Below are 12,204 nucleotides of genomic sequence, written 5' to 3'. Positions count from 1 at the left end.
GTGCAGACAGACATACGTGTGCACACGCTCCAGCCAACGCTTCTTTAGAGGAAAGCGCTCCAACGCATTAGACTTCCTCTAGGGAAGTTACATTTCCAAGAACTGCTTCCCTGTGGATTGCCATTTTTGCAATCCATATGCCATGTCTGCATGAAATGCAACAACTGAGCCAGTGTGGTGTAGTGATTAAGAACAATGGCTTGGAGTGGTGGACTCTAATCTGGAGAACCGGGTTTGATTCCCCACTCCTACATATGAGCGGTGGATGCTAATCTGGTGAACCAGGTTGGTTTCCCCAATCCTACACATGAAGCCAGCTGGGTGACCTTGGGCTAGTCACAGCTCTTTAGAGCTCTTAGCCCCAACCAACCTCACAGGTTGTCTGTTGTAGGGAGGGGAAGGGAAGGTGATTGTAAGCCGATTTGATTCTTCCTTAGAGAGAGAAAGTGGTAGAGAAAGTTGGCATATAAAAACCAACTTTTCCTCCTCCTCTCTTCTGATGCCCTCCTGCCTAGTACTTAAGTAGCCTGAGAGAATTCATAATATCCTCTACTTTACTAAATAATTTACTTTCCTGCCCCACAGTCTGTGTAGAAGAAGAGCCAAGTCATCTTATCCTTGGAGTATCCATTCAGAGCCTGGTGAAGGTTTATCGTGATGGCAAAAAGCTGGCTGTAGATGGCCTCACACTGAATTTCTATGAGGGACAGATCACCTCCTTCCTGGGACACAACGGAGCTGGGAAAACAACCACAATGTAAGCGAAAAATCAGGACAAACCTTTCTCTGTTTCCTATTTCCCTCTTGTGGTTTTGGACTCAATTTCCCTTCTGTTCCATTTAGGTCCATCTTGACGGGATTATTTCCACCAACCTCTGGCACGGCTTTTATCCTGGGCAAAGATATCCGCTCTGAACTCAGCAGCATTCGGCAGAATCTAGGGGTCTGCCCTCAACACAATGTCCTGTTTGATGAGTGAGTTCACATCATGCATCACAGTTGCCTTGTACTGCAGATTCTTTCAGAAGCAGCAGAATATCTGCCGTTATGACAGGAAGGCTGTGTGTGAAAGTAGAGGGCTTTTACACTACAAATACCCCTGGGTACACTGCAGTTCCCCCCTTCCTATATTGCACTCAACAATGGGACCCGTTGGCAATGACCATACCACACCCTATTTGGTATTCTAGGGTGTTATCACCCTTACTTTCACAGTGCCTTCAAGTGTTGTACTTCTGTACCAATCTGAACATTAAAAAGTTCATATTTGTTCCGGGGGGTGGGGTGATATGAGGACTTCGTATCACATACGTAATGGGAGCTTTGAGCCACATTTAAGTAACATGTTTTTTGCAATGGAGACAATAGTGGCTGTATGGGGCAATTAAAATGCTGTGGAAATAGTACAGGAGGCTGAAGCTGATTCTCCCCACGTGCCATGGTCATGTTCAGAAAAGGGATAGCATGCGCTTGGGAGGCACAAAACTCCCATTGCATGTCTGAAAGGAAGTCCTCTTGTCATCCCCCAACAAACACAAAGACTTCATAACAGGAAAACTGGATCCTCTGACCTATGAGTGGAGCTCCGCCCATGGAATGACACCTTCCCACCTCTTCCTGTAACCCCACAGCATCCACTGAAATGCTTCTCTGGGGGTCTCCAGGAACAGGACCTGGCACAATGTGGGGATTTAAAGTGGGAGGGGAGTGGTGAAAATTGCCCCTCTTCCACTGGTGAAAGCACCTTAGTGCCGGCAATAAAAGTCTGGAGGAGCAATGAACGTTTGAAAACTAGTGTTAAATTTATGTTTCCCCCAAACAGTATTTAGTTGAGGCTTCTGGGTGCCTGTTTACTGTGTATCTTCAGACCTGTACTTTTGCTCCATATGTTACAGTAGAAACAAATGGTTGAAAAATGTTTTATCAGTCCTGTAATCTGCAAAGTAAGGACCTTTCCTCTCTCACACTGGCTGTGCAGCCAAAACGAGTTCCCTTCTCTGAGCCGCCTTAAATGACCACTGCCTGTGCCAGATGTTCAAAGGCTATGAGTTAGGCCCTTCCAAGTTACACAGCTGGCTTGTAAAGAATTTGCTTTTTTAAAATAAGTTATTTCCTTTTATTTGTCTTTTTGTTTCTAAGATGTACTGAGAATGCAGGGGTTATGGTACATTTTTTTAAACTATGTCCACAAATGACCTTACTTTAAAAACAAACAAACCAGAAGTTTTCCTAGTATGCAATGCATTTTGGCTCAGAAAATTTGCCCCGTGACCTGTGCACAAGAATAGATTGGCTTGCTATGCATCATATTTCTTAAGACTAGGACATGGGTCGCATAATAGCAGGGCATAGGAGCCAGTTCTGAATTCTAGTCTCCCTTTCCTGGATGGCCCAAGGCAAACTGAGTCTCCATGAGCATTGCCGTTTGTATTTCATGCACAGGCAAAGATCTTAGTGTTTTCTATCTGAGCCCTATGAAAACATATTTTGCTCTGAGAATGTTTGGACTTCTGTAATAGGTCAATATGAAGAACAAACAACATGCATAATTTTTTCTCACAAAGAGTGTGATCATTCTTCCCATACCTAGGCTGACGGTGGAAGAGCACATCTGGTTTTATGCACGCCTGAAGGGGCTATCGGAAAAGTTGGTGAAAAGGGAGATGGAGCAGATGGCTATAGATGTTGGCCTGCCTCACAAACTGAAATCAAAGACAAGTAAACTCTCTGGTAAATTTCGTTTCTCTAGCCTTGCTTGTCTTATCTGCGTAGCCATAAGAACATAAGAAGAGGTCTGGCAGATCAGACTGAAGGTCCATCTTGTCCAGTATCCTGTCTCTGGCAGAGGTGATGCCTCTGGGTAGCATGTAAGCAGGTCTTTCAGCCAAATTACTCAGCAATGGTTACTTCAACTGGGGAGGGGTCGTGGCTCAATGGTAGAGCATCTGCTTGGCACGCAGAAGGTCCCAGGTTCAATCCCCAGCATCTCCAGTTAAAGGGACTAGGCAAGTAGGTGGTGTGAAAGACCCCTGCCTGAGACCCTGGAGAGCTGCTGCCGGTCTGAGAAGTCAATACTGACTTCAATGGACCAAGGGTCTGATTCGGTATAAGGCAGCTTCATGTGTACTTTAGTACTGAGAGGCATACTGTTTGTGAATATGAAATTGCTGTTCAGCTATCATGGCTAATAGCTGTTGGCAGATCTGGCCTCCGTGAAGTTGTCTAGTCCATTTTGAGTTTTTGGGCATCCCCTCTTCCTGGAGCGGTGAATTTCACATGTTAACTCCTGTGGGAAGAACTACTTCCTTTTCTTCTAAATTAATTGCACTGAGCAACCCTTTCCAGAGAGGGAGAAAAAGCTTTTAAGATGCTATTGGACTTGTCTTCTCCTGCAGGCTGACACAACTACCCACCTGAAACTTCTTTCTAAACCAATCACCCTCAAACACTTCAACATTTTTATAACCCATTCTGGGGGTGCTTGCACCCTGGGATCACTTTGGTTGCCCTTTTCCAGCTCTACGATATCTTTTTTTTTTTTTAGTTTAGGTAACCAGAACTATGCATCATATGCCCCAAATCTGTACTCTCCGTAGTTAAAAGCATTACAATACCCGGCTATTTTTATTCTCATTCCTTTCCCTAATAATCTGTACCATAAAAATGTCTTGATGCCCGTGAGCTATCTACTAGGAGAGACTGTAGGCCAGTTAACATAAGAACATAAGAAAAGCCGTGCTGGATCAGCCCAAGGGCCATCAAGTCCGGCAGTTTGTTCATACAGTGGCCAACCAGGTGCCTCTAGGAAGCCCACAAACAAGACGGCTGCAGCAGCATCCTGCCTGTATTCCACAGCACCCAACATAATAGGCATGCTCCTCGGATACTGTAGAGAATAGGTATGCATCATGACTAGTATCCGTTTTTACTAATAGCCATGAATAGCCCTCTCCTCCATGAACATGTCCACTCCCCTCTTAAAGCCTCGGATAAGATTAAATTAAACTTTACAGAGCCGGTGTGGTATAGCAGTTGGATTGGGGTTCAAATCTCCACTCTGTCCTGCAGCTCAGACCATTCATTCTCTGTCAGTCCACACTGTTGTTGAAGATAAAATGGGGGAAGGGAGAGAGAGCCCCTTCTCCAAAGGGCAGGTTGAAATGTACTAGACAGACTAAATGGTATTAATTCTATCCCTCCTGGTTTTGCTTCACAGGTGGCATGCAGAGAAAGCTTTCTGTAGCACTGGCCTTCGTAGGTGGCTCTAAAGTTGTCATTCTGGATGAGCCAACGGCGGGCGTCGATCCTTATTCTCGCCGAGGGATCTGGGAGCTACTTTTAAAATATCGCCAAGGTACCTGCCCTTTCCTTTAGCAGATCTGCTTGCATGAGCATTAATTAGGTTGTAGCTGCAAATGATGGCATGAAAAGACAGATGCCAGTGTAGTTAAGATTAGTGGTTTGGAGCACTGGACTCTAATCTGGAGAACCAGGTTTGATTCCCCACTCCTCCGCATGAATGGAGCAGGCTAATCTGTTGAACTGGATTGGTTTCCCCACTCCTACACATGAAACCAGCTGGGTGACCTTGGGCTAGTCACAGTTCTCTTAGAGCTCTCTCAGCCCCACCTACCTCACAGGGTGTCTGTTGTGGGGAGGGGAAGGAAAGGTGATTGTAAGCCAGTTTGATTCTTCCTTAAGTGGTAGAGAAAGTCGGCATATAAAAACCAACTCTTCTTTTTCTAAATCAGGGGTGTCGAACTCATTTGTTACAAGGTCAAGCTATGACATAAATGTCACTTGGTCGGGCCAGGCCATGCCTCGCCAGCCCAGATTGAGAACAGAGGGGTAGCTGTCTCAGCTGGCTCATGGGTCAGAGAAGAGCTCTCAAGGGGCCGGATCCAGCCTGAGGGCCATATGTTTGACACCCCTGTTCTAAATGGTTTTACTATTATCATGAATTAGTCCTTTGGTGTTGTCCTATAGAAAATTGCTTTCATCTTCACTTGACAGTTTTATGTATGTGAATATGTATTTTCTGGTCAATGACCGTAATAACAATAAAAGTAAAGATTGCTGAGACGCATGGGATCCTATCATCACTACAGGATGCCAATGCTAGTAGTAGTAATAGTAATACTAGTAATAATAACAGACAGTGTGGTGTAATGGTTAGTGTATCAGACTAGGATCAGGTTCGAATCCCCACTCTGTTGTGGATGATTGCTGGGTGACCTTGGGCCAGTCACACTCTTACCCTACCCTACTTCACAGGTTTGGTGTCAGGAGAAAATGAAGGAGAGGAGAATGATATAAGCTTCTTTGGGTCTCCATTGTGGAGAAAGGCAAGACATAAATGAAGTAAAAAAATTTTTAGTACAGTTTGTAGGAAAAAAACCAACTGAATTCTGATTAAACTTGACCGGCAACCTTGTCTTTCACTGAACTGAGATTATTGTGTGCATTAGACGTAACCCACCCCTTTTGTGTTGTGTGTGTGTGTGTGTGTTAAGCGCCGTCAAGTTGCTTCCGACTCATGGTGACCCTATGAATGAAAGTCCTCCAAAATGTCCTATCTTTGACAGCCTTGCTCAGATCTTGCAAATTGAAGGCTGTGGCGTCCTTTATTGAGTCAATCCATCTCTTTTGGGTCTTCCTCTTTTCCTGCTGCCCTCAACTTTTCCTAGCATGACGGTCTTTTCCTTTTGTGTTAGAGGAGAATAACTGTGCCTTGTTTTCATGGTATGAACCACTGTGGCTTGGCCTGAAACCATATCCCTTACATCAGTTTACCAGAATCTCATTAAACAGATTCTTGGGAGAAACTTACTAGTTTCCAACCTTGTAATTAGAAGCTTCTTTGACTCAGTACAAAAAAGATGGTGGAAAGGGCACAGAAGGGAAGAGAGCCTTTGCTTATGTCTGCAACCTATCCTGGCTCTCGGGGTAGCCGGTCTCCCACTGGCCAGTATTAGGAGCATTGTTGTTGCATGCTGAGGTCGCGTGTGCTCCTGACTTAGAAGCCTTTGAGAAAGATTGCTAAAGTGGCTCAACATATTTGGGTTTTTTTTCTTTTCTTCTTCACCACTTTTCCTATCACCTGAAACATCTAGGTACATAGTCTCCCCCGCAGCATATCTTTCCCAATTAGAACTTATCAATCATAGGAAAGCTTTCACCCTCGCTAGGTGCCAGGTCTTACCTTCGGCGGTATTGGAGGGAAGATATAAGAAGGTCCTTATAGCAGAAAGGCTTTGCCCTTGTGGGTCAGGGGATATAGAAACTTCAGAACATGTCTTGATCTGCTGTTCATTCTACCAAGAAGTCTGCACAAGGGTTCTTTCCCCTTTGCTCAACACTTGCCCTGACCAGCCAGATGAGTTTCTGGCTAAGATGCTCCTAACTGATGAAAAATCACAGTTCACACTCTTGACTGCTAAAATCTGCACTCCAGCTATTACAATATGGTGTACCCTGACAGGATAAGAGTAACAGAAATGCTTTATTACTCAAAATATTAAGGGGGTCACACCAAGTTATACAATGTTTATATAAATGTTATTCATACATGTAATATGTAATTTTTGGCTTAGATTATTTGTAGTAGCAGTAGTAGCCGTTGTTGTGGTTTTCTTATTATCTGTTCTGGCTGTTCTTTTTTCTGCTGGTCAGTGACTGTATTAATAAATTATTATGGTTTTTCTTCTTGGTTTCCAGGCCGCACTATCATTCTCTCCACGCATCACATGGACGAGGCAGATATCCTCGGAGACCGGATCGCCATCATATCTCACGGCAAACTGTGCTGCGTCGGCTCTTCTCTGTTTCTGAAGAACCAGCTTGGAACAGGCTATTATCTGACCTTAGTCAAAAAGGATGTGGATTCCTCACTAAGCTCCTGCAGAAACAGCAGCAGCACGGTGTCTTTCCTGAAAAAGGTACCGTTTTTCAGAAGCACTGACTAATTCCTTTTCTGATTTAAGTCTAAAAACAATATTAAAGATGAGGCTGTTAGGTCCTTGGAGCCCAGTTTCTAGTGGGATGGTTTGTGTGTAGGGCTAAGATCATGGTGATGTGGCTCCAACTTGGGCCAGTTGCTATCTCTCAACCTTTCCTACCTCACAGGGTTGTTGTTAGGATAAAATAGTGAGAGGGGACCATGCATGCTTCCCTGAGCTTCTGAGAGGAGGGGTGAGGTCAGAAAATGTAACAATGTGTTGTTTGTACATAGAAATATGCTTAAACTTCTGAATGAGAAGTTTGCATTCATTGAGAGAGAGTATAAAATGCTAGTCCGTCTGGTGTTACTGCCCCTGGAAAATCAGAATATTTCAGGGGTGGCTTTTTCAGCTGGAAAAATAGTAGGCAGGCAAGAATGAAAGAGCCCCTTTCTCTGCACTGGTTGAAAAAGCGACCCCAGTAACTACATTTGGAAATGGAGAGAAAAAAAAGATGTTTTTAAAATGATCACAAGAAACCTAATTTTGTAGCTTGAGTCTTGGTGGACTGGGAAAAAAAGATGTTTTTTCAGTTTGATAAGTAACAGATGGCCTTTGGAAACCTGGTAGGGTTGAATAAACACTGGTAAATTCTTGATGAATGTTAAAGAGAATGGCAGTAATTTACATTTTTAACCCCAGCTTCGTTCTGTTTGGAGTTAATACAAAAGTTTATTCTTTTGTAACTAGGATGACAGTGTCTCCCAGAGTAGCTCTGATGCTGGACTTGGCAGTGACCATGAAAGTGACACTCTGACAATTGGTAAGGAATAAAATAATAATTTTAGAATGTTCCGCTTGTTTGTCAGGCTCCACCTTTTAGTCGTTTATTGCACTAGAATGTTTTTGGGGCTTCCTAGAGTCACCTGGTTGGCCACTGTGTGAACAGACTGCTGGACCTGATGGCCTGGTCTGATCCAGCAGGGCCTTTCTTATGTTCTTAATGTGACTTTTTAATCATGGGTGAGATAACTGCAGATATTTTAGCATCCTGACTTGTTATTTTTTCTGGAAATGATCTGGATATTCAATTTGAAGTCAATAAAGAATCACTCCTTAATGCCCTTAGCCCGCAAAATTATTCTTTCTCATGTTTCTGTTCTCATGCCTGCTGCCCACTGTTTCTCTCTGCCACTTGCTTTGACCACATTTTACCTCTTTTTCTTTTACAGTCATCTCTACTGGCTTCCCTATTCCTTTTTTGTATATGGCACTCTCCTTTTAAATCCTTTACTCCCCTTGCTGTTTCTCTCTTGTGATGCCCCTTCTTGTTCTCTACATCCTCTGTAAACTATAAGTCTCCTCTTTGTTCCTTCTTGCACTCACTTTATTTCTTCCACTGCTTCTTGCCATGGAGGTTCCAAGTCCGTCCATATTTGCCTGGCTTCCTCTTAGCTAGCTTTTTCAATAGAAAAGCTTAAACTCTGTCTCCTTTCCTGGACTTTTCCTAACTGGTTCGTCCTCTTGCTCTTTTTTTTTTTTAAAGCTTGGATAGGGTTGTCGGCTTCTGTACTTTCATTTTTCCCTTTGTGCAGTATGTCATTGAGCTTTTACATTACTGTAGTGTAATCCTAAGTAAAATTACACCCTACTCAGCTGTTCCCTGGCCTGGATAGCTTAGGCTAGCCCGATCTCATCATATCTTAAAAGCTAAGCACGGTCGACCCTGGCAAATATTTGGATGGGAGACCTCCAAGAAACACCAGGGTCGTTATGCAGAGGCAGGCACTGGCAAACCACCTCTGAAAAGGTGGTTTCTTGCCTTGAAAACCCTATGGGGTCTCCATAAGTCAGGTGTGACTTGACAGCAAAAAAAATAACTACAACAAAAAACGAAGCCGTTTGACTAAAATGAGTTTAAGAAGGGTGTAATTGTTTAGGACGGCACTGTAAATCTGCGGACAGGGTCTGTCTCGCATCTTAACTTGGGTACAACCTGCAGAGAAATAGACACTTTCAGTGTTGGGCAAATATAAAAAATGTCCGTTTGCTCCTAGAAAGATGCAAAGCGTCATTCTGCAGTGGTGGCACCTAATGATCGTTTGGTCCTTTTAGATGTGTCTGCAATTTCCAATCTCATCATGAAGCATGTCCCTGAAGCAAGGCTTGTAGAGGATATCGGCCACGAGTTAACCTACGTTTTGCCGTACCAAGCTGCCAAGGAGGGCGCTTTTGTGGAGCTGTTTCACGAGATCGACGACCGCCTCTCTGACCTGGGCATTTCCAGTTATGGCATTTCTGAGACCACTCTGGAGGAGGTATGCGAGAACTGCTTGGAGTAGAAACACACTGCTTGTACTGCTTGGAGTAGAAACACACTGCTTGTCCAAGAACAGCCCTCTTGCACGCACCCTAGCATTTGCACACAGGCAGTGCATCTGTTTTCTTTTTTTCCTTTGAGGTATGAGCCCACCCACATTTGCACTGCAAACCTCCGTTCAGAATTATGTAAAAATAAAATCATTTGTCATGCAGTGTGAGGTTGTTGGTTTTTTAAGTCACGGGTCCTGCTGTGTGTGTGGACCTAACCATGCCATATTCAGAATTGCAATCTATGGCTGTTTATGCTTGGTAATTAGCGGCGTGTTCCAGGCTGAAGTGCCCCGCATATTTTTTTGTTTTTTTTCATGCTGCCATCACTGCATCACTTAGAGCAGGGGTGGGGAACCTCAGGCCCGGGGGACATTTTTTGTGGTCCTCGGGAGCTCCGGGGCCCTGCTGCAGAGGTGGGGCGCAGGACGGCCCTCCCAGAGGGTGTTCCTGGCGCCACGGTTTACAGTGGTGCTGCGGCCCTTTGGACCTCCTCTCGCCGACTGTCGGCTGTTGAGCAGCGAGAGGGAGGGGGAAAGAGGCTGGCGGCTCCCGGTGGCAGAGCATGCATGCAGGAGCCAGTTGGGCTTCGGGGGAGGGGGGCTTTTGTGGACTCTGGGGAGGAAAGGGCATGGAGACTGGGGCCCGGTCGCGCGGGGCTCTGTGCGCCACCGGGTGTGTGTGTGGGCAGGGGAGGCTGGGGCCCTGCCGCACGGCGGGGGTGTGTGTGTGGGGGGGAGGCTTTTCTCTCTTTTCTTCCTCTTTTTCTGTCATTCTCCTTTCTCTCCCTCTTTTTCTGTCTCTTTCTTTGTCTCCCTCCGTCCTTTTCTTTACCTCCCTTCATCCTTTTCTTTCTTTCTCCCTCTCTCTCCATTTCTTTCTCCCTTTCTCTCCCTTCCTCCCTTTTCGTCTTTCTCTGTTTTCCTTCCTCCCTTGCCGATCGACTGTGGGCTGTGCCCCCCTGGCACCTCGTTTGCTCGGGCGCACTGCTAGCTGCCCTTTCGCCTGGGAGGGGGGGCACCCTGCAGGCCTTCTCTGTGTGGCCTCCCCTGGGGTTGCCAACCTCCAGGTGGTGGCTGGAGACCTGGCAACCCTAGCCTCTTCCCCCCCACCGGGAGATCTACACCTGGTATGGCCCCCGAATGATGTCATAAATGTGCAAATGGCCCTTGGCAGGAAAAAGGTTCCCCACCCCTGACTTAGAGGAAGGCACTTGCAAACCACCTCTGTTAGTCTCTTGGCATGAAAACCCCAAAGAGGGGTCGCCATAAGTCAGCTGCAACTTGACGGCACTTTACACACACCTCACTGCAAAGTTGGCTCATACCTGCTTTTCTTAAGAGCCCCTTTAACGCAACCTTTTGTATTTGCTCCGCCCCCGCATCGAAGCATTTACTGAAGGAACCATGAAAAATCACAGCTGCTGCTTAGATATGCAAACGAACATTGCTAACGGCTGTGCAAACGAAAGAGCAGGGGGTGGAATTTGTTTGCCTTTCTCCTCTTGCATCGGGACCGTGAATAGTCATTTTAAAGGGCGGATTTTAAAAAGCTTTGGGCGAGCATCAAAATTGACCCTGCATAAATGGCCTATGTGTTCTGTGATCTTCTGTTACCTCTAATGAGAAACAGATGTTAGTAAATGCATCTCTGATGAAATCACAGGGAGACAGTTTTCGCAGTCTGCAGATCCAAGTGTGGAAGTTTTCCTTGTACTTTGCAGAAAACCATGGCGTATGAGAGAGAGAGATATTCAGCCAGTCCTCGTCCATGGCATCTTGTCTTATTGTGTGTGGGGCATTCCCCTCCCCATGGGAAAGATTCATATCCGCCCGCCCCCCTTATCACCTGTAGTGAACTGTCAGCTTTTCTACACAGGTGTCTGCTATCCTTTTCTCTTCCAGGTATTTCTCAAAGTGGCAGAGGATAATGGTGTGGATGCAGAGACCTCAGGTAAATGTGATTTTCCAGATGTGACTTTATGGAACACAGTGATGTGTCATGTTAGGCCCTATTGAAACACATCCCCCCCTCCAAATGCTCACCATCTGTATAGCAGTGTGACCATAACGTCTGAAAACCTTTGACCAGGCAGCCCAGCTCAAAGTCAAAGAAAGTCTGCTTTAGCAAACGCAGCCTCCAGGGGAAGTGAGGCACAAGTGTGGACTCTTTTCTCTGCAGTTGGGCCGATTTGTGCAGGGAACACCTGTTTGATCATGCATCTTCCACATGGAAGCATTGTTTGATGGTTTCATGCCATGGTTGCTCCATCTAATGGGCCTTTGCAGGGCTGTTGAGAAGATTCACAAGCCCTTGGGTCAACAAGAGATGAGATGTCCGTACACAGTGTTCGTGGTGCTTCTCCAGCTAGTATAAAGAAAGTGGACTGATTCTGATAGAACTGAGCAGGCTAATTTAAGCTTCTTTTTTCAGATGGCACTTTACCTGCTAGAAGAAATCAACGTCCCTTTGGAGACCGCCAAAGCTGCCTTCGTCCTTTCACAGAAGATGATGCTCTTGACTCCAATGATTCCGACATAGATCCAGGTGATGGGCTAAAGGACTGTTTGCTTATTTGTCTCCTTGTGTGGTGGACTCCAATCTGGAGAACTGGGTTTAATTCCCCACTCCTCCACATGAGTAGCAGACTCTAATCTGGTGAACTAGATTGGTTTCTGCACTCTTATACATGAAGCCTGCTGGGTGACCTTGGACTAGTCACAGTTCTCTTAGAGCTCTCTCAGCCCTACCTACCTCACAGGGCGTCTGTTGTGGGAAGAGGAAGTGGGGGTGGTTGTAAGCCGGTTTGAGACTCCTTAAAGGTAGAGAAAGGCGGGGTGTAAAAACCAACTCTTCTTCAAGTATGTTTTATGTCATGGCTAAGTACTCTTGTTGA

The 12,204-nt window shown here is 45.5% G+C and overlaps 1 protein-coding gene across 1 annotated transcript in view; it reads left to right on the top strand.

Annotated features, from left to right (window-relative positions):
- ABCA1 (ATP binding cassette subfamily A member 1) overlaps positions 1–12,204 on the top strand; it is a 104,316-nt gene that overhangs the window by 60,058 nt on the left and 32,054 nt on the right. The window contains exons 18-26 of the mRNA XM_056847973.1: positions 586–757; positions 844–975; positions 2,591–2,730; positions 4,217–4,354; positions 6,718–6,938; positions 7,689–7,761; positions 9,054–9,256; positions 11,213–11,261; positions 11,742–11,855. Of these exons, the coding sequence (XP_056703951.1) occupies positions 586–757; positions 844–975; positions 2,591–2,730; positions 4,217–4,354; positions 6,718–6,938; positions 7,689–7,761; positions 9,054–9,256; positions 11,213–11,261; positions 11,742–11,855 (1,242 nt within the window). The remainder of the gene's footprint in view (positions 1–585; positions 758–843; positions 976–2,590; positions 2,731–4,216; positions 4,355–6,717; positions 6,939–7,688; positions 7,762–9,053; positions 9,257–11,212; positions 11,262–11,741; positions 11,856–12,204) is intronic.

This window comes from Euleptes europaea, chromosome 4 (genome assembly GCF_029931775.1).
Source record: "Euleptes europaea isolate rEulEur1 chromosome 4, rEulEur1.hap1, whole genome shotgun sequence".
Lineage (NCBI taxonomy): Eukaryota > Metazoa > Chordata > Lepidosauria > Squamata > Sphaerodactylidae > Euleptes > Euleptes europaea.
The sequence above is the reverse complement of the archived record's forward strand: the minus strand, read 5'-3'. Positions and strand labels throughout refer to the sequence as shown.